Source organism: Canis aureus, chromosome 12 (assembly GCF_053574225.1).
Source record: "Canis aureus isolate CA01 chromosome 12, VMU_Caureus_v.1.0, whole genome shotgun sequence".
NCBI classification, from domain to species: Eukaryota; Metazoa; Chordata; class Mammalia; order Carnivora; family Canidae; genus Canis; species Canis aureus.
Genome location: NC_135622.1, coordinates 5,954,905 through 5,978,994, shown reverse-complemented (window position 1 = coordinate 5,978,994; position 24,090 = coordinate 5,954,905). Strand labels below are relative to the sequence as shown.

Here is a 24,090-nt window from a genome sequence, read left to right as displayed (position 1 = left end):
TAAAGCTAGAAGATGGCACAGAGGGGTTCAGACATAGGTCTTCTGATTCTCAATGTTTTGATCTTTCTGTTATACTATACGTCATTAGGTAATTTTCTGATTTTACCTATTCTAAATTGGGGGAACCTGTGAGGAGTGGAATGGGTTGCTCCCTTACCTCCCATTAGAGTAAGGGAGAATTGGAATATATGCAGAAACCAGAAAACTAAGAAGTCTAGGGGCAGATTAAAACAGCTACCCTGGGGAATCCCTGCGTGGCTCAGCGGTTTAGTGCCTGCCTTTGGCCCAGGGCGTGATTCTGGAGTCCCGGGATTGAGTCTCACGTCAGGCTCCCAGCATGGAGCCTTCTTCTCCATCCTCTGCCTCTCTTTTTCTCTATGTCTGTCATAAATAAATAAATCTTTTTAAAAAAAACAGTTACCCTTGTTCATAACCTGTCAGGCTGGGTTCCTCTGATTACTCTTACACAGATACACACTATGCATAATTTGTCAGTTGACCATCATGCCATTTTTACCTAGGTGAGGTTATGCTAGTTTTCTCTCTCTCTTTTCTCACTCTGCAGTGACTCGGGTTGGGGAAATAAAAGCCAGAAGTAAAAAAAAAAAAAAAAAAAAAATGACCTGGCTGGCTCAGTCAGAAAATCATGCTACTCTTGATCTCGGGGTTGTGAGTTCAAGAGTTCAAGCCCCACTTTGTGTGTAGAGATTACATAAATAAATAAAAACTTTTTTAAAAGAGTAGAAAAAATGGATGAAATGCACCTGGTGAGATGAAAATTAGAACCCAAAGGAATAACTGGGAATGGTCATGAAATAAGAAACTTGAAAGAGGGATGGAATCTACTCGGGTATATCTGTTGATGGTGGAGAGAGGTAATTTTTGTAGGAAGTACTTTTGTAGAAATCTTAAAGAATTTGAGGATGGACATAGGGGAGACTGGGTCAATGAAAGCCTGTCAAATGCCTTAAAACCTTCAGGACACAGGACACTTATCTTTTCTTCTGCAATCATAGTTGGTCAGTTGGTCCCCCACAAAGGTGGCTGGAACCTCTAAGTATCCCCTAGATCATTATAGCTATAGTTAGCATCACCCTCCCTCCCCATTCCTCACTCCCCACACCCCACACCCTCAGGCAGAAGTGACAAAACACAGACTTCTGAACACATTTATTTGATATGTCAAGTGGAGAGAGGAGTGATTTAAGATTACTCCCCACTTCTACCTGTGGGGGTGTTCATAAGCTCAGACAGACAGAAGAGCAGCATAGAGCCCATGACCCACCCCTGGGAAAATGAGACAACCTGCTGTATTGTTTGGGGGAATGAGGTGGGATTAAAAAGCAGGAAGTTGAGAAGTAAAGCTGAGAGCAGAAAAGACAGCAGCAGAACTGAGGCTGGGAGTTGCTGCAGGAAAATCCCAAGGAGAGTGAAGAAGATATTCTGAAAAGTGGTTAGGGCTGGAAGCAGGGTGTGAACAAGGAGCCAGGCCTGGAGAGAGAAGCAAGACCTACACAACAGGATGGGATATCCAGGAAGGGGCTAGAGTGTGCAAAGTCATGAACGGGCTGTGTTGCAGGGCATACATGGAAAGTAGGGGATTGCTTCTGCAAGAGGGCAAAGAGATTGGAGACTATCCATAGGTAGGGGTTCCCTACTGCTTCTGAACAAGTGCAAGTGACTTTGGGACCCAGTAGGGGCCCTAGCACAAGTGGCCCTGTGTGTGCCATCCCTATGAATGGGTACACAAGTATCCCATATGCATGTGAAGTGACCAGGACATGAATGCACGTGTCTATACGCCCAGTAAAGAGAGTACTTACCCTTCCCTGCGAATAAGAGTACTGTGCTTGTGGACACTTTTTTTACCCATGTGTGCGTGCACCATGCCCAGGAGCACATGCAAGAGACCCCTATGTCCGTGGTGTGTATGTGTGTGTGTGTGTGTGTGTGTGAGAGAGAGAGAGAGCTGGTTCTGCCACCTGTCCCATCAAGGCCCTGATCCCCACCCTCCTCGGCTCCTCTCACTCCTCTCAGCGCCCTGGCTCCCCCGGCCCGCCTAGACTCTGGAAGCCCCCTAGCAGGCGGATCTGCTCAGTCTGCATGGAGTGGCGCCTCACCAACTTGCGCTTGGTCCTAGGAGAGCCTGGCGCCCCCGCATGGGGAGGGGCGGGCAGAGAAGGCGCCCGACCTCCGGGTTGGGGGCGAATGTCGGGGATGGGAGGGTGGGGGCTGACGTTGAGCGGGGGCAGGAAACCAGGCCGCGTTTGCGCAATGTGGTCCAGGAGCAACGTCCCCGAGCCCCTCCGCTCCAGCAGCCCGGGACTCCGCCTCCGTCCGCTGAGCGGAGACACAGCCCCGGGCAGACTCTCCTGGGACTGACGCGGGGAGGGAGCCGAGCCCGCTGGAGGGAGGGTCAGCGGGGAGGCGCTGTAGCGGCGGCGCTCCAGGGCCACGCGACTGCACTCCGGCGAGTCGGGGCACATATTCCCGGGGGTGTCGAGCTCCACCGGCTCCATGCGGCTCAGTTTCTGCCTCAGCCCTGAAGGGGGACCAGACTCCTGAGCTTCTGGCGCAGTGTTTCGGCGGGACAGAGGACCCCCACCCGTCACTTTCTCCGCCCACGGGGGCGGGTCCTCCGGGCCCTCAGTGCTGTGACGTCTGGACAGACGGGGTCGACCGGTCAGAGTCAGGCCGTTGAATTCCGCGGTCAGGCGCTCGATCCCCGGCCTCCCTTCAGCGGGCGGGACCGGTTGAGGAGGGGCCACTAGGCCCCAGGGCTCCGAGTTGAGCCTTTTGAGCGGTTTTGGAGGGTGACGGGGCGGTTTGGGTAGCGGCTCAGAAGGGGAGGAGTCATCAGGGGGCTTAGGAAGAGGGAATTCGAACACGTCCCGCTTCTCCTCTTCTTCCTGAGCGCGAGGGGACAGCAACCCCCGTCCTCCTCCTCCTCCTCCCCCTGCCCCTCCTCCTCCTCCTCCTCCTCCTCCTCCTCCTCCTCCTCCTCTTGCAGTCTGCAGTTGGATTTCGGAAGGCGACGTGCAGACCCCGGGGCTAGGAGGAGCGGGAGCGGGGTCCTCCACCCCCGGGGACGGTGGGGAATTGAGATACTGCCGTGTCTTCTTGGTCCCGGAGGGTGAGGTGTCGGTGGTGATGATGATGACCTCCGTGCCCTTGGCCTTACAGGCGTCCAGCAGCGTGGCGAGGGTCTCGCGGTCTCCGCGGTCCAGGGCGTGGACGAGCGCGGAGGCGCCCGCGTGATCGCGCACCGAGGGGTCCGCACCGTGGGCGAGGAGCAGCGAGGCCACGGCGGCGCCCCCACCCCCGGCGCAGGCGTGCATCAGCGCCGTGCGCCCCAGGCGGTCTGCGATGTTGGGGTCCGCGCCTTGCTCCAGGAGGTAGCGTACCATGCGCGCCTTGTTTTGGGGGTCGTCGTAACGGGCCCGACAGGCCGCCATTAGCGCAGTCTCCCCCTGGGCATCACCCTCATTCACGTAGGCGCCTCCCTCCAGAAGCAAACGGGCCAAGCGTAGCTTACCCTGACCCACCGCCCGGAGAAGAGCGTGGCCCTCGGTGTGCAGCATAGCTGCGGCAGGGGCGAGAGCACCAATGGAGCCGGGACTGGGGCCCGCCAAGGCTGTCTAGGGGCGTGGGGGTGGTGGCTGGCGGAGGCCTGGGGGCTCAGTGGCGAAGCCAATCCCTGCGAGAAAGAGAGAGAGAGATTATTGACGGAGTCAGGCAGGGAAACTGAGGCACCAGTGGACGGATACGGCGTGGGGTGATCTCTACGGCACCGGCACACAGCCCTTCCTTTATCTCATGCCTTTGAGCCGCCCCCTCCCCCCAGCGCATGCCTAAGGAGGTGGGAAGGGTGCACCCGCAATGAAGGACGAGCGCGCGTGCAAATGCGTACGTGCACGCGCAGGGATACCGCACCCCCACCCTCACCCCACGGCTTATCAGACCTTTCCAGCATCCCCCTTTTCTTACCCGCACTTGGAATACCCCTTCCTAGGATGCTGAACGCCACCCACCCACACACATGCACCCATACATTCACACACATAATTCCCATTCCTAACCTCTTTTAGGTTGCCACAGCCCCAAAAATTGAGTGGGGGGAGGGAAGCAGCTTGCATTTGGGACCTAAAACGGGTGGGGGGGGAGAATTGGGGGTTTCTTTTGCCCCTGCTAGGTTCCCCATCACTCCTTGCTCTTTCCCTCCCAGGCTATGCGCCCAAATAGGTACCTGAATGTCCGCAGCATCTCCGCCGGGCCAGGACTGAGGCCAGGGCCATGGGGCAGCCTGGGTGGCGGAGCTGGGTTCCCGGGGGCCCACATGGCGTGGGGAGGGGCACCCGGATTCCCTTGGTGTCAGTATCTGCGCCCGGGCACCGGATCCTGGTCCCTCCTCCTGGTGCGCCCCGGGCACGGCGCCGGCTCGGGAGGAGAGAAACTGGGGGGGGGGGGGGGGGGCGGAGCTCTGCTTTGCTATTTATAGCCTAGTCTCTGCGGGTGGGGGCGTCGGGCACCAAACCGTTCCCCCACCCATGCAGACATAAAGCCTGAAAACCTAGAGGCTCCAATCCTGACTTCTCTTGCTTAGCCGACCTCCCCTCATCCCCAACAAACCTAAATGTTTTTTATGAGACTCCTCCGCGACCCAGACTGGGACCATCCCAATTCTTCGTTGAGCAGAGCCCCATTCTCCGCGCTGGGTGTGTTTAAGCGCGCCTGTGCGCCAGATCTGACCTGCCACACACAGCACATGGCACACTGTGCAGAGGTGGAGAGAGGCGATTGGGATCCCCAGCCAGGTCCATACTGCGCAGAGAGAAGCAAAAGATCTGGCTGCCTCCTTGCAGTTTACATGTCAGGGAGAGCTGGAGCCAGACACAGCGCCGTACATTCTCACTCTATCTCCCCCAAAACGGAGCACAGCACAGATACACTTGGACCTCAGATCCCTTGTACAGACTTCAGATAAGTATGAGGAGAGTGGATATATGAGGTCATTTTAAGGTATACCATGGGGCATTCCCAGATGCTTTCCTCCCCATATTCTTGGAGGGGAAGAGGGAGAAGGAAAAGGGGGCAGAATCTTGTAACACATCCCTTTCTCATTGCATCTCTTTACATTCAATCTTGCTTAGACTCATTATTTTTCCATGTTGCTTGGAGGTCCTTGTCCAATCACTCCTTAAGTCTTCTCTGCCTATTTGTGGCAATCCTAATTGGTCTCTTCTGCTGCCTGTCTCTGCCTCTCCTAGCCACCTGCCCTGTCTCCATGGTTACCATAGCTTCCATCTGCATATTTTAGGAAGGAGTTTGTGTCCAGCTGGAATACATGAGGGGAAGTGGAGAATGAGGAAAAACATCCCAAGGATTTGGAAAACTCACCTGAGATAATTGAGACCAGAAGATACTAAAGATACTAAAGACACAAGATACTAAAAATAATGTTCCTGGAGAAGGAGAGGGAGAAATATTGCAGGGAAGCTACCCATTTTTCCTAGCTACCATTTACTAGACACCAACTGTATGCTAAGTACTTCACATACCTTATTTCCAATCCTCACAATATTGTAAGGTAGGAATCTCCTTGTTATAGGTGAAAAAGCTGAGGCTTAGTAAGGTTAAGCAAGTTCTCCAAAGCTTCATAGCTCTGTTTCTGTCCTATTCAAAGACTGGGCACTTGCCACTACACCTACAGCCTTCCAAGTCCAGAGGCTTCACTCCCAGCAACATTTTCTTTGACGTCTGGGATTATTTTCTTGACTAACTCCTACATTTTTATCACCACTCTGAATTATTATTGCTCTGTTTCTGGAGTTGTTTTGTGGGGGTTTGTTATGTGTGGGTGTGAAAGTAGGATTCCTTTCCACCACCACCCCCCCCCCATCCACACTTGCCACCGTGCCCCCTTCACCAAGGGCTAGGAGGAGCTGGAAGAAAATAGAAAATGAGGGAAACACTGGGCTTTGTCCTACTTCCCCAACTCTGGTTCTCTGATTCCTAATCCTTCCTTCCCCAAACTTTCCTCCCATCTTCTCGCAGACATGACAGCAACGCACAGGGAAAAAATAAAATTAGAAAAGAAGTATTCATTTGTGGCGCTAGAGGGAAGCAATGTAGGATTAGTAGGGAAGGTCGGAGTCACGGAGGAGAGGCCAGGCTGTGAAGCCCATGTCACAAAAAGGCTGATCCCTAAAGAACCAACAGATCATTTATCTGGGAGCTTCTTCAACAGAGTTCCTCGGTGAGATCTAAGTGTCAGGTTCCCTCTGTGGACTCTCGCTAGCCAGCAGTTCCCCCATTTGAGATGAGTTCGGAAATAACCGACTCCTCGTTGACTTTGCAACCCCATCTGCCATCACGCTGCGCGGGGCTTCCCAAGCCTGGGTTCAGGCTGCCTCTCCCCCTCCCTGCTTCTCTTCGGCTTCAAGTGGGCGGATCTCCCTCCTCGTCTTCTCCTAGATTGGCCGGGAGGACGCACCAATGGGGAGCTCTGAGAGGCGGACCTACAGCGCCACCAGCTAGAGGAAGACCAGCAAATTTCAAGTTGGCTGCGACGTGGGCTCCGCGTGGGGGAGGGGCAGCAGGTAAGGCTTGGTCCTGGGGGCTCTGACCTGGTCCAGTCCCACACCTCCCGAACTAGTTCACCAGGGCCAAGCTGCGAGACAGACAACGCTTTCCGGGAGGCTGCTGGATCCAGCCCCCTCTGGTTTCCTACTCTTCTTCCCTTTCCCTTAAGGGCTCCTATTGCTGTACCGATTATATATACCAGAGAACTGCAGTTTTCTTTCATGCATACCGGAGAGATATTAAAGCACAAAGTGTGGAAGGCTCACCTTGTATTCCTGACTCTTTGCTACGGCATCAGCTTCCCCTGAATCTATTAATAATATTTCCTTGTCTAAGAGTCTGACGAACGCCTGTTACCTATCAAGACTCAGCTGAAATATTACCTCCTACCTGTAGCTTTCCTCGACTGCCTTTTTTCTTCTTTTCCTCCTCCTCCTCTACTTCTTCTCCTTCTCCCCCCCCCCCCCAATAGCCGTTCCCCAGTCTGACGATAGTATTTACGCATACCTCCATTAGAGCACTTACTGAGCTCTCTAATGTTTCTGTTCTGAGACTATAAGATTTTGCAGGCAGGTTCTTGTACTTAATAGGAAGTGCCCAATAAAGGTTAATTGAATGGAATTGGTTGGGAAGGCAGAATTTAAACTCCTAACGTAATTGGAGAACAATTAATAAAAGACAATTAAAATGCAATACAGTAATCTAATTAAGATCTCTTAAATTAGTGGTTTGTGATATAATAGCACCCATAGGCCAGAAAAGGGAGAAAGCTAGGAGGACTGGGATGGTAAGGGGAGACTTGATAAATCACAAGGTCTCAAGTGTGGAAGAGCTCTCAGAAATCATGTATTCATTCATTCATTCATTCATTCATTCAACAAATATTTATTGAGCACCTACTGTAACCCAGACACAGCTAGACAGTGGGGATCATAGGGAATCCTCGACTTTAGACATGCATCCTTACTCTGATAAACTATAGTTAGTAAATTGTTACCTCATTTCTATTTTAAAAAGGACTACCTACCTCAATTTGCAGGTCATTCCATTTTTGATATTTGTTCTTCAATTAATGTCCAAAAAATATTCTAAACAAATATGTAGTCAACGAAATGCATTCCTTACTTTCATTGTAAAAGAGGGAGAGCTGTCCCAGTGGTAGCATTCTTAAAAATAAAGAAAACTATCCCTTTTGGTTTCTGATTAAAGAACTAATATGTATTTATTCTAGAATATTTGGAAACTATAAAGGTATAAATAAAAATGCCTATTCTAGAAAATTTGGAAACACATAGTGTATAAATAAAAATGCCTATTGTTTCATGACCATGATCTAGTGATAATCATTATTATTTTTTAAAGATTTTATTTATTTATTCATGATAGACACACAGAGAGAGGCAGAGACATAGGCAGAGGGAGAAGCAGACTCCATGCAGGGACCCCGACGTGGGACTTGATCCTGAGACTCCAGGATCACGCCATGGGCTGAAGGCAGGCGCTAAACTGCTGAGCCACCCGGGGATCCCTGATAACCATTATTATTACTTTAATATTTATCCTTTCAATTTCTTTTCTGTATACATATGTGTGTGTGTGTATATATATTACATAAGTCAGGCTATACAACAAATACAATTTTATATCATGTTTCCCTCCACTTTATATCGTGAACATTTTTTGCCTTTAAATATTATTTGAAAAAAAATATTATTTGAAGTCATTTTTCTTTCTATATAATAATCTAAAATGGATATTTGATTTTTTTTTTTTTTTTACCATTCATTTTTCATTGGCCCATTTAGGTTATTTCAGAAGTTTTGCTACCATGGATAGTTCTATGGAACCATCCTTATATATCTGATTTTATATATGATGATTTCTTTAGGATGGATTATTTTTAAAGTGGGACTATTGGATTAAGGCTATGAACATTTAAAAGGCTGTTGATTCAAATGGCCAAATAGCTCCCCTGAAAGATTGTGTATAAACACAATCCTTCCAATGAGGTATGAGAGTGTCCATCTCAAAAAAACCTGGCAGCCTGATTATTTTTTAAGTCTTTGTCAATTTAGTAGGTGAAGGGCAGCCCGGGTGGCTCAGCGGTTTGGCGCCGCCTTCAGCCCAGGGTTTGATCCTGGAGACCAAGGATGGAGTCCCACATCAGGCTCCCTGCATGGGGCCTGATTCTCCCTCTGCCTGTGTCTCTGCCTCTCTCTCTGTCTCTCATGAATAAATAAATAAAATCTTTAAAAAAATTTTGGTAGGTGAAGAGCAGTTTTATTAATTACTCTTTTGTCAATTGCCTATTAGTGTCCTTTGCACATTTATTCTATTGGTATGATTTTTTTCATTTGGATTTCCATAAGTTCTCATATAATGAGTATTAACTCTTTGTCTTATTTATCACAAATAGAGCAAATCCTAAGTATTAGAGTGCTCTAGGCTTCAGCTTCTGGATCTCTTCTTTCCTCTGTTCACATCTACCCTGTTAGGCATTCCATCTAGTCTCAGGCCTTGAAATATTTGTATATTGATAACTCCACCAGAATGTAAGCTCCATCTTACATGGGCAAAGCAGTTTTTGTTTTGCTCACTGCTATATCCCTAGCTCTTGGAACAGTGTCTGACATATAACAAGCACCCAGTAAATATTTGTTGAATGAGTTAAGATGTTTTTATTATTATTCCCATTTACAGATGAAGAAACAGATTTAGAGATATTAAATAAACTGCTGGAGGTTGTATAGCTAGGAAATGACAGAATTCAAATTCATGTTCTTTTTTTTTTAAAGATTTATTTATTTATTTATTTATTCATTCATTCATTCATTCATTCATTCAGAGAGAGTGAGAGAGAGGCAGAGACACAGGCAGAAGGAGAAGCAGGCTCCATGCAGGGAGCCTGATGTGGGACTCGATCCGGGACCTCCAGGATCACACCCCGGGCTTCAGGCAGCGCCAAACCGCTGCGCCACCGGGGCTGCCCCAAACTCATGTTCTTAACCACTACATATACTGTCTTTGTATGTTTTGTTGAAGCCTGCTTCTTAGTAATTTCTACCACAATATAGCACAGTCAGTATCATATATATGAGATGTTATTTGGGGGAAAGGCAGTATAAGGGTGAGCTCTAGGGAGGGTTGATGATAAGGAAAAGCTGTTTGGGACCAGATTATAGAAGACCCTAAATATCTCAAGAATTTAGACTCAATCACAATCTTTAATAGAAGAGACACACCGTAGATTCCTGACCCAAGTGAAGTAGAGATGGATGGTTTACAGTTTTCCAACCACCAGTTTATTGTCTCAATTAAATAAAATTTTGTCTTCCTTTTACCCCATGTCCTTGGGTTAGTATCTAGAAGTGGAGTCTTTTCTTGACTCCTTATTGCACCACAATCAAACCAGTTATCATCCCCACTGCTAGACCTGGGTTTGTCAGGTGAAAAGATACCCGAACCAGTCGGTTAGAGTATCTTTTCCTTTGAAAGGGCCTGAAGACATGCTCATAAATTCTTTCTCCTTCTCTAGTGTTGTTGAAACATCCTTTCTCCCCTAATATGTTCTTTCAATCAGATCACAGTTTAATCTATTAACTAATAGCCATTTTTCCTTACATTTTTTGTTGGACCTAAAACTTTGCAAATTCTTCAGACACACATTTTTCCACTCCCTCCTTCTTCTGATATATATTAATCTCATCTGCTGTTCTGTTGCTATATTTTTAATTATTATTTTTCTCTTATTACAAAAGCAATACCTATTCAGTATAGAAAACAAACTTTAAAATACACAGAACCCCCCAAAAATGCAAAACCCTATGACTTCAAATTAACCAACATTAATTTTCAGTGTGTATCCTTTAAGAACAACTTTTTTTCATCATAAGTGTGTATGTATGTGTTTGACAAAATAGATGATCTTATACATATTTCTAAATCTTTTTTTTTTTTCATGAACCAGGGCATTTTGTTGAGCCATATATTTCTTGTTTAGAGTATTTGCTGGATATTAATTGAAGAACAAATATCCAAAAATGGAATAATATGCAAAGTGAGCTAGAGAGCCCTCTTACTAAAGATGTTTAAATTTTTTTTTTTATGATAGTCACAGAGCGAGAGAGAGAGAGAGAGAGAGAGGCAGAGACACAGGCTGAGAGAGAAGCAGGCTCCATGCACCGGGAGCCCGACGTGGGACAGGATCCCGGGTCTCCAGGATCACGCCCTGGGCCAAAGGCAGGCGCTAAACCGCTGCACCACCCAGGGATCCCAAGACGTTTAAATAGAAACTGGAAAACAACTTACTAAATATGGTTTATCAGAGGAAGGATACATGTCTAGAGTAGAGGATTCACTATGATCTCCATTGTCTAGCATTATGTCTGGCATATAGTAAATGCTCAGTAATTATTTGTTGAATGAATGATTACATGATTTCTGAAGCTCTTCCAAACTTGAGACCTTGTAATGCATCAAGCCTCCTCTCACCATCCCAGTCTTCCTAGCTTTCTCCCTTCTCTCATCATATTAAGGGTATGTACCCTTACTAGCAACATAATTTAATATTGTTGATTTTGACCTTGGTCACCTAACTAAAGTAGTGTTTGTTTAGTTTCTCCACTGTAGAGTTAGTTACTCCCCCGTTTCCAAAGCTGAATTAGACAAAATTCCCTATGTATAGCCTACACTTAAAGACTGAAAAGTTGGGATACCTGGGTAGCCCACCGGTTGAACATCTGCCTTCGACCCAGGGCATGATCCTGGATGGAGCCTGCTTCTCCCTCTGCCTGCATTGAGCCTGCTTCTCCCTCTGCCTGTGTCTCAGCCTCTTTCTCTCTCTCTCTCTCTGTCTCTCATGAATAAATAAATAAAATTTTAAAAAGAATAAAAAATAAAAAAAAAATAAAGAGTGGAAAGTTATACTCGTTATACTCTTTCTTTTCAAGGTGGAGTCTACATAATTTATTTGGAATCCTGTACGAGAGGTTTGTCTTTTCTCCCCCATAACTTATTTAATCGCTTATTTATATCAGTATGGACTTGTGGATATTTATATTATACTTTAGGATTATAATCTAATACTACTTTATTTTATTTCATTGTCAAATTCTTCCAGCTTTGGCCATTGGGAGGTCTTTCAGTTGACTTTTGTGCCCCTTTGACATAGCCCCACCAATGTATGCGTGTTGTAGTTTTGAGTACTTCTTTGCTTTCCAGTACCAGAATATGCTTCAGGCTCACCTTATATGTTTCCTTCCCAACCCTAGAATCAGCCATTCCTCCAAGAAGCCCTGATTCCTTTTGTTGGTAAATGGTATTAGAGACCAAGATGTGGGTGCTAGGTGTGCTCTTTGTCACTGGAATATCATTTCTTGGAAGTTTCATTTTCATTTGGTAACTTTACCCTCCATCCTATCTGCTTCTGACTGGCCCCTCAAGGTTGGTGACAAGAAGCAGAGTTCAGTCTAGTAGTAGAAGAAACTTGCAGTTCATCAGAGTTGGTCACTATGGGATGGGCGGCCTTGGGGAAGAATGAACACCCTCTCAATAGAAAATGCCACTGGAATTTGAATGACTAAGAACGTACAGAGTGGAGTACTGCATTGGGAAGGGGTTTAGACTACATACTTCTACCGGTCCCTCCAATTCTAAGATTCTGTGCTTCTCAGTGGTATTTCAAATAATAATAAGTTGATTGTAATGATTCTCTTCACCCCTACCTCCCACCACTGATAGTGAGACTGATGACTGACCTCTCCCTGTGCCCCTACAGTGCCTGGCACACTACCTTTTCCATAGTAGATGCTTAATAAATGTTTTGCTAAATTCACTGCATTAGCTTGAATTGGGGCCCAATTGGGTGTAGAAAGCCAGGGAGAGAAAAAGTTCAAAGATTATATAGAGATATGCAGATGGTGACAAATATCAAATTATCTTGGGGATGGAAGGAAATTTTGTCCAAGGGTCTAATCACTTTCACCTTAAAAAAAAAAAAAAGATTTATTTATTGGAGAAAGAAAGAAAGAGTGGGGCGGGGGTGGGGGGGTAGAGAGAGAGAGAGAATCCAAGCAGACTCTGCACTGAGTGTGGAGCCAATGCAGGGCTCCATGACCCAGAGATCATGACCCTGAGATCGTGACCCGAGCCAGAATCAAGGAGTCTTAACCAACTGAGCCACTCAGGCATCCCTACTTTTCTTTCTGTTCTACAGTTATACTATATTGCAAATATCTGTCCTGTTGGGATCATATCTCATCCATATCTGTATTTCCAGAAATACCCTCCTTGGTACAATGCCTTCCCCACCAAAATTTGTTGAATTATACTGGCTTTTTGGATCTTAAGGAGAAAAAATTGAGTATCTTGTACCTCCCTGGCTTCCTATCATTCTACTATACTTTTTGTTTTTGTCTTTATCAGGTTTTTCTCACTGGATCACTGAATACCCAGGCCCCCTCCACCATGGCCAGTCGGGGTGGGGGCCGGGGTCGTGGCCGGGGCCAGCTGACCTTCAACATGGAAGCTGTGGGCATTGGGAAGGGCGATGCTCTGCCTCCACCCACCCTGCAGCCTTCTCCACTCTTCCCTGTGAGTGTCTCCCCCACTTGTGTGCCCCTGGCTGACTGTATATGATCCTGGATTCCTCGTGGGCCACTATAAAACTCATCTTGCCTCTTCCTGTCTCTGTGCTTCCAACCCACATGGGATGTTTTCTAGGCAAAGTAGTTTCTTACACTCCCAGCTCCCCAGCTTTCAAAATGCTGTGTTGTTCTCCCCATTTTTCTTTGGCCGTCTGTTCAGTGGGAGCATTGGATTGCATGAGGGGGAGAGACCCTTCTAGGTTTGTACTCTAGTGTTTCACCCCCGCCTGAACTGACCACTGCCCCTGTTTCCTTAGCCCTTGGAGTTCCGCCCCGTGCCTCTGACCTCAGGAGAGGAAGGGGAATATGTCCTGGCACTGAAGCAGGAGCTACGAGGGGCCATGAGGCAGCTCCCCTACTTCATCCGGCCAGCTGTCCCCAAGAGAGGTCAGTTGGAATGTTAGCATCATGTTCTGAGTGCCTTTCATGAGCAGTGTCCTAGACACAGCGCCATGGAGGGCCAGAGAGGCCAGAAGAGGCACAGGAAGCTCACTGTCTAACTGGGGAGATGATAACAATTACCCCTGCCTTTGAAAGGTATTATAATATTCGTGGTTTGTTCTGAGTCTCACAACAGTCTTAGGATAGTAGGAGGTTAAACATCAGGGTGCTCATTTCATAGGTATAAGTGAGATACATCAACATTTTTAACAGTTTGGATGTTACAAGCACCAAGCAATAAGAAGGGAGGCTAATGCTGGGTGTCTGAGAAGCCCTCCTAAGGTCAGCAGGATTATGGAGAGGTCAGGGAGACCAGGAGGGACCAGAGAAGGGGAGTCTCTTAGGAGGCTTGGGATAATGGCTATTCACCAACAAGTGTGCAAGTGCAGTGTTTGAGTATATTGACAAATAGTGCTTTCCAGTTGAAGCCTTAGAAGCTGCAGCTCAGGGGTGAAAGGACTTGCCTGGTAGCCCTATTAACAGAGAGAAAGGGAAGACTGAAACCCTGATCTCTTGCTCTTTAGTATATTTTCCCATGAACCAAACTACCTCTCAGTATGGCTGTGCCTTTGGGTTAAGGGAGAGAACAAAAACATTATAATTTGGGGTGGCAAAGGGACAAGGTAGAAGAGTGTTGAAGATCCTCACTGAAGCTGACCACCTGGGCTCTGGGTTTGGGGTGAAGGAACAGACAATGCATGCTGAGTATTGAGAGGGCTGGGCCCTTAGGAACAACCCTGTTCTAGGGCTCTGAAAGGATAAAACTTTGACCCTTGGCCTCTAACCCCTCAGATGTGGAGCGTTACTCAGACAAATATCAGATGTCAGGGCCGATTGACAATGCCATTGATTGGAACCCTGGTAAGTGATGGCCCTTTCATTGACTGCCTTTTGGCTGCCAAAAGCCACCAACCCATTCACCTTTCTCTGTCCACCTCCTCCTCCCCCACTCTACTCAGTATTTATAAACTGGAGTCCTAGTTGTACTACAAAACACTCTCAGACTCTACCTGAAAATCTATGAAATAGCCCCTCTTCCCTGGAGGCATCCAAACCACAGTTTTGTTCTCAGTAACTTTGACCCGACCCCTTCCTTCCTCACCATCATCCTGACTCTTACCTTTCTTTAAAACCAATTATTCATAGGAGACCCCAGGCAGGGTCTTTCTGACTTTTATGTCCCCACTGTTCCCAGATTGGCGACGTTTACCTCGGGAGCTAAAGATCCGAGTGCGGAAGCTACAGAAGGAACGTGAGTATATCTGGGAAAAGGAGGCAGAGGAGAGATTTCCTTCATCAGCTGGAGGGCAGAGGCTGTCTGTGGTCTTGCCTGCCCTCCCAGTTTCTAACCAGTTCCACCCAGTATTGTAGCTGGATGCCATGGTGGCCACATGAGGGCAGCAGAGTGACATTGTCTCTGCAAGAGCTTTCTAATAAGCTCTAATAAGCTAAAAAAGAAGTTTGCTAAAAAAGAAAAAAAGAAGTTTGTTCTAATGGTTTACCTTTTGATTCTTTGGCCAGGGACCACCATCCTAATCCCCAAGAGGCCCCCTAAGAACACAGAAGATAAGGAAGAAACAATACAGAAACTGGAGGTAAGGGGGAAGTGTGCGTAGAGACCACCTGGACCCCAGTCCCATTTCCTGCCCTTTGGCCCATGTGTGCCTCACTCTTTTCCCTCCTCTGAGCTGCGTCTGAGTTTCTCCTTCTATTCATCTCCATGTAAGACCCTGGAGAAGAAGGAGGAAGAAGTGACTTCAGAGGAAGATGAGGAAAAAGAAGAAGAAGAAGAGAAGGAAGAGGAAGAAGAAGAGGAGTATGATGAAGAAGAACATGAAGAGGTGAAAGCGCTCTCCTTCCACCTTTAGGTCCCCTCTCTTCCTCATAAGCTCTGTGGGTCTCAACTCGGTCCTCCAGGGTTGTTCTCTCTAGAGGGTAGGAGAGCCAAAGGACATGTGCTATAGAGAATAGTGGCCTCCACTTCATGTGTCCCTAGGTTCTTCTAAAGAAGAAACTGTATAAGAAGGGACTTCCCAGGCCTGGGATGGTTTCTTGGGGAGGGGGGGAAGGAGAAGGCCCAAAGCATGCCTGACTTTGATTCCTTTTTGTTCTGTTTCAGGAAACTGATTACATCATGTCGTATTTTGACAATGGAGAGGACTTTGGGGGTGACAGTGATGACAATATGGATGAGGCTATATACTGAAGAAGGACCCTGAATGATACCCTGGACCTTCGGCTCTTTCTTGATTTAAGATAGAGAGAGTAACTGTGCCTATTATTTGGCTTTATGGACAGGCAAAGCATTTGCTTAGAGTCCAGAGAAACTCTTTGGCCCTGGAGACAGAAGTGAAAAATGATGACGGATAGCTCTCTTTTCTACTCTTCCTCTCCCTCCACCCTTGTGTCACCTCTCTTAGCTTGGGAAAAGGGCAAAAGACCAATGTCTGAATTGTATGAAAGAAAGAAGGGTCGAAAGAAACGAGTTGTTAGAGCTGAAACAGCTGTACATGTGTCCCCACCCACTTTTTTTTCCCCAGCCACTTTTTTATAGTGAAAGATCATTGAGGGTGTGTGCAGTTAGGAGGCGTAAGGCCAGTTTTATATTTTTAAATAAAATGTTTTTATCTGTCTCTCTGTCCAGGGTGAGGCCTGGTGGGCGAGGCCTTGAGGGAAACGAAGGTTGCCTAGCTAGGCCATTCTTTCCTTATCCATCAGAGTCCAGTGTGACACACTGGGGGGTGCAGCTTTCCTGTCCTTTACCCCTGCCCTCCCACTCCCATGTAGGACACTCCCAATCTAGCCCTGCCAGGGAATATTCAGGAACTCATCGCTGAGGCTGTGCAGAGTGAGTAGGAGAGAATAGCCTCATGCCCTGAAGACCCGCTGGCTTCTGAGCCCCTGGTCCTCAGGCCATGGGACACAATTGTCTCTTTCCATATGTGGACACGGCCCTCTCTTTCCCACACTTGACCTTGATCTTGTCCTTGTTTACAAGGAAAGATTACAGCTATTTTTGTGAGAGTCAAGAAAGCCAGGTGCAGGGAGGGAGGAGGGAAGAGGTGCTGATTCTTCCTCAGCACACACCCTCTTCCAGGCATGGGGGATTCCACATTGAAAGATAGGTCTCTGAAAAGGGAATCCCCATTCTCTACTTCCAGAAGCTGCTTTATGGCTGACTTGCAGCTTCTCTTTTGGTTCTTCCTTTGTGGAATTTAGTTAGCCTTTCCTACTGCCTTCTTGGGGTAGAGGGGTAGGCGGTATTACTTTACAGGAAGTAAGGAGGGTGGGGAGGAGGGGAGTGACTTAGGGACACTCATAGCTCTGAGAGATGCTTTCTCGCCCACACAGCTCTCCCTGGGGTGAGGTCACTTCCCTACGCTCTGATTGGCTTCCTATGAAGCCCTCGATGAGCTGATTGGTTGCAGCCACTTGACATGCAACAGTCACGGGCGAGCTGCGTGTCCAGAATAGGGACTGAATAACGAGGCAGGCACCGAAAGCTGGTATGCTGTCATAGCGACCCTTCTAAACAGTTGAAAGTCCTAAAGAGGGGATGCAAGAGAACCTTCAAGAAATTTTCCAACCATATTCAGGCAGGCAAACTGAATCTTCAGCTTCAAGTGATAGAGATTGGCAATGTCATGCTAGATATTTCTGACCCCATTGTAAAAAATGGATAGAGGCTGTGACTCCATTGAGGGAAAGCACCTTGAAACCCTGGTGTGGCCATGGTAATAGATGTTAAGGTAGAGGCAGCCAAGAGAACAGAGGAGGAAGCCGGCATTGAAAGAGAACATTCCAGAGTTACTGAGCAATTTGCAGTGATCTGTGTGTTTCCTTTTCTAGCTCTCCAAGGTGCTTGGTGAGTGGAATGGTGGGGGAGGGACCAAGGGACCTGTTACACTTTAGCCTGTGACTGTGGCTGTGGAGAAGTCAGCAAGAAACAAATGTAAAAGACACTGAAAAATCTCCTTTTGCCTCCTGTCCTCCTCCTCCACATATACCAGTCCTAACCTAACCAGCTATCTCTGTGTCCATGTTGGGGGCACAGCCATCCCCCCAAATCGCACCTATTGCCAACCTGAGACTTTAAAAGAGTGGATACAAGATTCTAAACAGTAGAGGAGGATGGGAACACACTCCTGCTCCCACCTCTACATACACATGCATCTTTTCCCCTTGAAAAGGGAGAAAGGAGGGCAAAGGTGAGAGTGACCACTTGGGTTCAGTTGTACTGCCTCAAAAACAAAGTGGCAAAAAGATCAGACCATTCTTGGATTCTTTCCTATCTGGCATCCTGCCACTCTTGGCAGGTGACCTTGCTGAACAAAGCCAGAGACATGGGATCTAGCAACTTCCCCAGATTCCAGAACTGTTCCAAGCATAGCTAGATTGTTTCCATTGACCTCTCCCCTACTTTCCATAGGTTCCCTGAGCAGGCTGAGGCTGAAGTCTAAGGTCTAGTAACCAATCACAAGTGCTTATATCCCAGGAAGACCACCTGAGAGGTTAAAGGTTGAGCATCTGTTTGCAAACATTTAGAGAGGACTGCACAGTGCTTGCTCAGCCCTGTGCTACCCCCTTGCCTGCTAGGGCCTGCTTTATGTTGAACAGATTGCTCCCATACCCACAGCCAGGCCCATGCTGGCCTCCGGCTGAGGGGGGTTCTCTGGCAAGAATCCTACCCTTCACTACCCTATGTTCCATCCATAACTTCTGGTCCCCTCCTACCTTGGGCAGGAAGCTTTAGAGTTGGGGTCTGCAAACTCCACAGGAACCCAAGTGAGGTGAAGGAGGGCTGAATGGAAAACCTGGATGCAACATGTTGTTGAGAAGATTGGGAATGGAGACCCAAGAAAATTGGAAGGTCAGATATCAGGTAGATAGGGCCCCTGTGGTGTAGTGAGGAAAAGACACTTATTTCCCTCAATTCACTTTTATTGCTATTTGAACTTTGAAAGGAAGGAAGGGTGGCCTATAGGCATAGGCTGGTTGAGATTAAGCCAAGGGGAAGGGCTGCTGTCTCAACTGAGCAAAGCAGTAGTTATGGTCATATGTTTATGGAGTTATGGTTTATGGGATTTCACCATTCCACAGCCTTGTGCCTTGGGAAAGTCACCACAAGTCTGCAGGCCTCACGCATGGGACAGAATTTGGATTAGAGATCCACTATGAATCCTTCAAAGCGATGCCGATCCACCTGCCAGAGTCTAAATGGTTTTGAGAACAAAGGTCAGGATGTGTCCAGCTCTTGCTGAGCTCATTCCATTCTCTGGATTTCCCCACCTATTTTCAGCTTGGGCAAGCTAAACATACCTCAGGCATCTAGCCAGTCCTTTCCAAGAAACTGCCTCAGCCCCAGTAGCAGGAGGATCAGCAATTCTATCAACTATTGAGGGAGGTGATAACCCCTGCAGGAGAGTTCAAGGTCACAGTCTGCAAGTCAGGACTCAAATCAAACCATTTGATGGAGAAATTTCTGAATGAGGAAGGGGCTAGTGGGGGCAGGGCTTCTTTATCTCTAGGCATTTTGCAAGTCTGGCCAGAGGACAGAGAAGAGAAATGAGCTAGACAGGAATAGCTCAGTTAGCTAATTGGGCCAGACAAGTATAACCCCTTCTCCAGTGACCTTTCCCCTACTGAGCCCCACTATCTCCTCAAGGTCATTTGGGATCAGAATGCTGAAAATAAGAAGTTCTAGTATCACCTCAGAAAGCCCTTTGCTGGGATCCCTGGGTGGCGCAGCGGTTTGGCGCCTGCCTTTGGCCCAGGGTGCGATCCTGGAGACCTGGGATCGAATCCCATATCAGGCTCCTGATGCATGGAGCCTGCTTCTCCCTCTGCCTGTGTCTCTGCCTCTCTCTCTCTCTGTGACTATCATAAGTAAATAAATAAAAATTAAAAAAAAAAAAAGCCCTTTGCTTTATCTCCAACAGAACTTAATTTGCTGTTTTGTGTCTTAAAGGGAAGGAAGGTTCTCCTGGCCAGCCTAAGGGGACTCAGTGGGAAGACAGTGATCGGCTCAAACTGCAGGACCTGAGAGGCTAAGGCCCAAGACTTTTAAGACCTTTTTAAGGAGCAAGGGTCCTCAGACCCAGGCCTGACCAATGCAGGGAGAGGCTGTGTCCCCACGATCTCTGAGTCTGGGACTATTCCCTATTCTCAAAGCCCTCCTTCCTAGATCCTCAGCTATGAACCAAGCTTCCCAAAATTTGGACCCCCGCCTCTCCCTGAATCTTCCCCATCCTGTGAGTCCATCTTTCTTGGTATAAAATGGTCAAGGGAAAACATCCAAATCCTGTCTTTGACCTTCTTTGTTACATTCAGGGCAGCATTGATAGTACTAGAAGAGGAGGGAGATTAGTTAGACCTGTCTTCACCTTACCAATGAGGGTGGTCATGGTGAGGGATAAACTCACCCAAGTCAGGGACACAGATCTGGAGTATTTCCTATCTTGGGGAGAGAAAAGATGAAACCCCATTTGGACAGGGAAAGAAGCCTGGGACTCATCTTCCTTCTGCTCCTCTATGGCGGGAGATGTAGCCATTCTGGAAAGGAGAGTCCCTCATCTAAGGAGGGCAAGGTAACTCTTTTACTTCATTTTTCTGAGGCACTGGATGGTAAGAGGAAGTAAAACAAAGATGGGCTCAGTGGGAGAAAGGGTAAATGCTGAGCAGCCCTTTTCTCAGCCTTCCACTTCCTGTCCCCAAGCCTCTCTCCTGGCCCTTAAACAATCTTTTCCATCTGACCATACTTGGCTGCTCTTGGCCCCTCACCTCTCCCTTACTTGGCCTGGCTCCTGTTTTGAGACTTGCTTTTCTCTGTGAGCTACCACTCTAACACCTGTCCAGAGACATCAGGGATGTCTACAAACTTCCAGAGGCTGGACTAGGCCTGGTCAGGAGGTGGAACTTAGGGCCAGAAAGAGCTTATCACTCAGTCTTATTGTCTTTTATATTTTTTTCCTCTTGTTGACTCTCTTGCTCCATGTCTTTCTTTCCATGTCTCTCTTTGCTTCCTGCTTAACTTGGGTTATTTATGGGTGATGCGGTGAGAAATATTTGGAGTTGCAGAATACACACAGTACATCTTCCAGGCTGGCAATTTTACTTTTAAGATTTGGTGGAGGAAGATAAAATTATTATGTTAAACTACACAAATATAGTGTATGTTATTAATTGAAAGGTGCACTCTTTATACATAAAATAGGTACTTCAACAACATTTTAAGCTTCTGACAGGCTACTTTGAGGGTTCCAGAAGCTCTGAGGGAAATGGTTCATTCTCCCTAATCTTAGGGGTCCCCTCAGAGGAAATATTTGAGAAGCTCTACGTAGAGGTAAGAACTTAAGAGAAACCTAAATACCACATACAGGAGTCAGGCAGGTATAAAAGGGTAAAGCAGGTGAGTTTGAAACAACAGGGAGTGTGAGACAACAAACTGGCAAATGAGAGCCTGTCTGGTCCCTTTGGCTCTCTTGGGTGGACGCCATGAAGGAATGCAGGCTGCTTTTTAAGAGAGGCCAGAACAGTAGAGTTTGGTGAAATCTGGTTTTGAAATGTTTACCACTAATTCAAATTTTTAGAAAGAAACTGTATAGGTTTCTAAATCTTTTTTTTTTAATTTTTTATTTATTTATGATAGTCACAGAGAGAGAGAGAGGCAGAGACATAGGCAGAGGGAGAAGCAGGCTCCATGCACCAGGAGCCCGACGTGGGAATTGATCCCGGGTCTCCAGAATCACGCCCTGGGCCAAAGGCAGGCGCCAAACCGCTGCACCACCCAGGGATCCCGCTGTACAGGTTTCTAAATGTCTGCAAGCTGATTCCACCAATGACCCTCTGGTTTGCTGCCCCTGATCTCAACTAATATTTCTTCTACTTTTATATGAGGCTCATCTTAGCTTTCAAGATCTCAAATTCTGTTCCCAAGGGTTCCAGAGCAGTGAGGTGTGTGAAGTTGCAAGGGAGTTCGGAGCTCTCCTACAGGGTAGCTTGAAGAACTAGGGCTGAAGAGAAGTCTCTTGGTACCACTAGCAGACTTCTTTCTTCAAGAGAAGCAAGGCAGCCATTGGCCACAGACTGACCACCCTTTCCTTGATCTACAGGGATATGGTGCTAAAAACATTTTGGGGTCTTGCACAGAAAGCAAAGTTTCCTTAGAGTTGGAAGGTATGACAGGCAAGAAAAACCACGAATGGAGTGAAATTGGAGAAGGAGAGACAAAGGAGACAAAGGAAGGATTCATTTTGAATGGGGCAGAGGAAAGAGGAAGTCAGAATTTAGACAGGTGAAGTAGAGAGGGAGGGTCTTCAGCCACAGAACCATATAAGGGAAACATAGTTCTCACGCCCCTGGCCCCCACCTCACCTCCCAGCAACTGAAATCCTTCCTCTGTCCATCTGTCCAGAAAGTTAAAAATATCCAAGCTGGGCACCTGGCCAAGCCCGGACATTTCCAAGAACCTGTTTACTGACCATTTGATTGACTTAGAGAGGTAGTTAGCAGCTCCATCACCTCAATGAAGAATGAGAGTGGACCTTGCTTGACATCCCAGGACTCAAGGCACATGAGAGTCAAAATCCTGGACCCTTGCTCTTTCTGTTCTCCTCTTCCCAGTCGCTTCCGTTGCGACTGACTGGAAGATGGAGATGACCAATCAACTGGGAGTCAAAAATTCCAGCCTTCAAAGCCTGTTCATTCTTTTCTCCTTACAGAAGGGGCCCAGGAAAGAATACAGCAGGGTCAAGCCAAGGGAAAGGTCAAGACAAGACAGAAATAGCCTAAACAGGCTAAATTGGGCCTCAACAGAGGGCTCACCTCCACTAGCTTTTGTGCCACTCACTCTAGTCCATCTAAGGAAAAAAAAAATTGAATGGGATGCATTACCTTCAAATAAGGAGTCTGAGAGTTCTTTGTTGTGTCACATTGTTTGCGCAGCACTCTCTGTTCCTCAGTTTATGACTCTAAATGGTGGGAAGCTTTCCTCCGAAGTTGTATACTGAAAAGTTAAGAAAGCTCAGTTAATTTCCAGAAGGTGACAGGGTTAATCCAGAGGCTGGTGAAGCATTCCCCGAGTATGAGAGAGAAAACTCTAGTATTCCCTGAGCTCTACCATGAGGTGCTGGGAGTGTGTAGAGGGCCTGTCCTGGTCTGGAGATGGGAGTCCCAACCTCTTCCCTACCACAATTAACTCCAGGCTGAGTCAGCTTCCATACATGGACTTCTTCTCATGCTGTTTTGTTCCCTTAACACGGGAAGGGAATCAAGAGGAGCAAAGAGAGAATGGCCTTACTTCTGCTAGGTCACAGAAAAAGAACAATTTTGGAGACATGCCTGGAACTGAACTAAGGTGGTAGTGGATACACCTCTTCTTTTATTTTAAATAGCAAGCACTGGTTTGCCATTGTTCTAACACTTCACATTTATTTTTAAAACCCTCACAACAATCTTCTTTATTTATTTTTTAAGATTTTATTTATTTATTCACGAGAGACACAGAGAGAGGCAGAGAGAGAAGCAGGCTTCCTGAGAGGAGCCTGATGTGGGATTCAACCCCAGGACCCCAGGATCAGGGCCTGAATGAAGGGCAGACACTGAACCACTGAGCCATCCAGGTACCTACAACAATCTTCTGAGATTTCAAGATATCAAACCATAGCTCTGAAAGCTTAAACAAGTGGCCCAAGCTTATACAGCTTGTTAAATGGTGGAATTAGGATTGGGGTTTAGATAGTTTGACTCCACACTGTATTATTTCTCCTTAATAGTATAAGAAGCCTGATCCCTAAACTTTTTCTAGGCTATAGAAAAGCCTATTGGGCTGGGATCTGCAGCCCTGGACCTATAGGCACTCTGCAGGGTGGTTTGCAAGTTAGGAAATGGAGGTGAGGGCAGCCCCGGTGGCACAACGGTTTGGCGCCGCCTGCAGCCCAGGGCGTGATCCTGGAGACCCTGGATCAAGTCCCACGTCAGGCTCTCTGCGTGGAGCCTGCTTCTCCCTCTGCCTGTGTCTCTGCCTCTCATTCTCTCTCTGTGTTTCTATGAATAAATAAAATCTTAAAAAAAAAAAAAAGGAAATGTCAGGCTCTCTGTGTGGAGCCTGCTTCTCCCTCTGCCTGTGTCTCTGCCTCTCATTCTCTCTCTGTGTTTCTATGAATAAATAAAATCTTAAAAAAAAAAAAAAGGAAATGTCAGGCTCTCTGCGTGGAGCCTGCTTCTCCCTCTGCCTGTGTCTCTGCCTCTCATTCTCTCTCTGTGTTTCTGTGAATAAATAAAATCTTAAAAAAAAGAAAAAAAAGGAAATGGAGGTGAGTGAGGAGGGTAAGAATAGAGAAGGAGACAAAAATTTCTGCTCTTCTAGTCCAGAACTGTTGAAGTCAGGGGGCTTGGGACAGGGATTTCAGCCATTGGAGGGTCA

General features: G+C 47.0%; 2 protein-coding genes across 9 annotated transcripts; one reads left to right on the top strand and one right to left on the bottom strand.

Moving 5' to 3' along the window:
- Window positions 1-1,155: 1,155 nt before the first annotated feature.
- Window positions 1,156-22,923, bottom strand: ANKRD34A (ankyrin repeat domain 34A). 7 transcript variants are annotated; one of them, XM_077842497.1, is made up of 4 exons: window positions 22,786-22,923; window positions 22,560-22,671; window positions 22,148-22,308; window positions 1,156-3,697 (listed from the first exon to the last, which is right to left on the bottom strand). In XM_077842497.1, the coding sequence occupies exon 4, from the start codon at window positions 3,579-3,581 to the stop codon at window positions 2,034-2,036; it is 1,548 nt and encodes a 515-aa protein (XP_077698623.1). In that variant the 5' UTR covers window positions 3,582-3,697; window positions 22,148-22,308; window positions 22,560-22,671; window positions 22,786-22,923; the 3' UTR covers window positions 1,156-2,033. The 7 variants fall into 7 exon arrangements, with proteins under 7 accessions (XP_077698623.1, XP_077698622.1, XP_077698626.1 ...); XM_077842496.1 differs by adding an exon at window positions 4,080-4,143 and having other exon boundaries at window positions 22,560-22,831; XM_077842500.1 differs by lacking the exon at window positions 22,148-22,308.
- POLR3GL (RNA polymerase III subunit GL) lies at window positions 3,238-16,300 on the top strand. 2 transcript variants are annotated; one of them, XM_077842502.1, is made up of 10 exons: window positions 3,238-3,395; window positions 6,475-6,599; window positions 11,532-11,570; window positions 13,006-13,173; window positions 13,484-13,613; window positions 14,460-14,528; window positions 14,863-14,919; window positions 15,189-15,262; window positions 15,395-15,508; window positions 15,787-16,300. In XM_077842502.1, the coding sequence occupies exons 4-10, from the start codon at window positions 13,048-13,050 to the stop codon at window positions 15,871-15,873; spliced, it is 657 nt and encodes a 218-aa protein (XP_077698628.1). In that variant the 5' UTR covers window positions 3,238-3,395; window positions 6,475-6,599; window positions 11,532-11,570; window positions 13,006-13,047; the 3' UTR covers window positions 15,874-16,300. The 2 variants fall into 2 exon arrangements, with proteins under 2 accessions (XP_077698628.1, XP_077698627.1); XM_077842501.1 differs by lacking the exon at window positions 11,532-11,570 and having other exon boundaries at window positions 3,240-3,395.
- Window positions 22,924-24,090: the final 1,167 nt, after the last annotated feature.

What these genes read in the sequence shown, in the direction of transcription:
- ANKRD34A (XM_077842497.1), bottom strand. Translation starts at nt 3,581, where the DNA reads ATGCTGCACACCGAGGGCCACGCTCTTCTCCGGGCGGTGGGTCAGGGT.
- POLR3GL (XM_077842502.1), top strand. Translation starts at nt 13,048, where the DNA reads ATGGCCAGTCGGGGTGGGGGCCGGGGTCGTGGCCGGGGCCAGCTGACC. An exon ending in GCCAGCTGTCCCCAAGAGAG is followed by an intron (nt 13,614 to 14,459) that starts GTCAGTTGGAAT and finishes CTAACCCCTCAG; the next exon opens with ATGTGGAGCGTTACTCAGAC. An exon ending in GCGGAAGCTACAGAAGGAAC is followed by an intron (nt 14,920 to 15,188) that starts GTGAGTATATCT and finishes TTCTTTGGCCAG; the next exon opens with GGACCACCATCCTAATCCCC.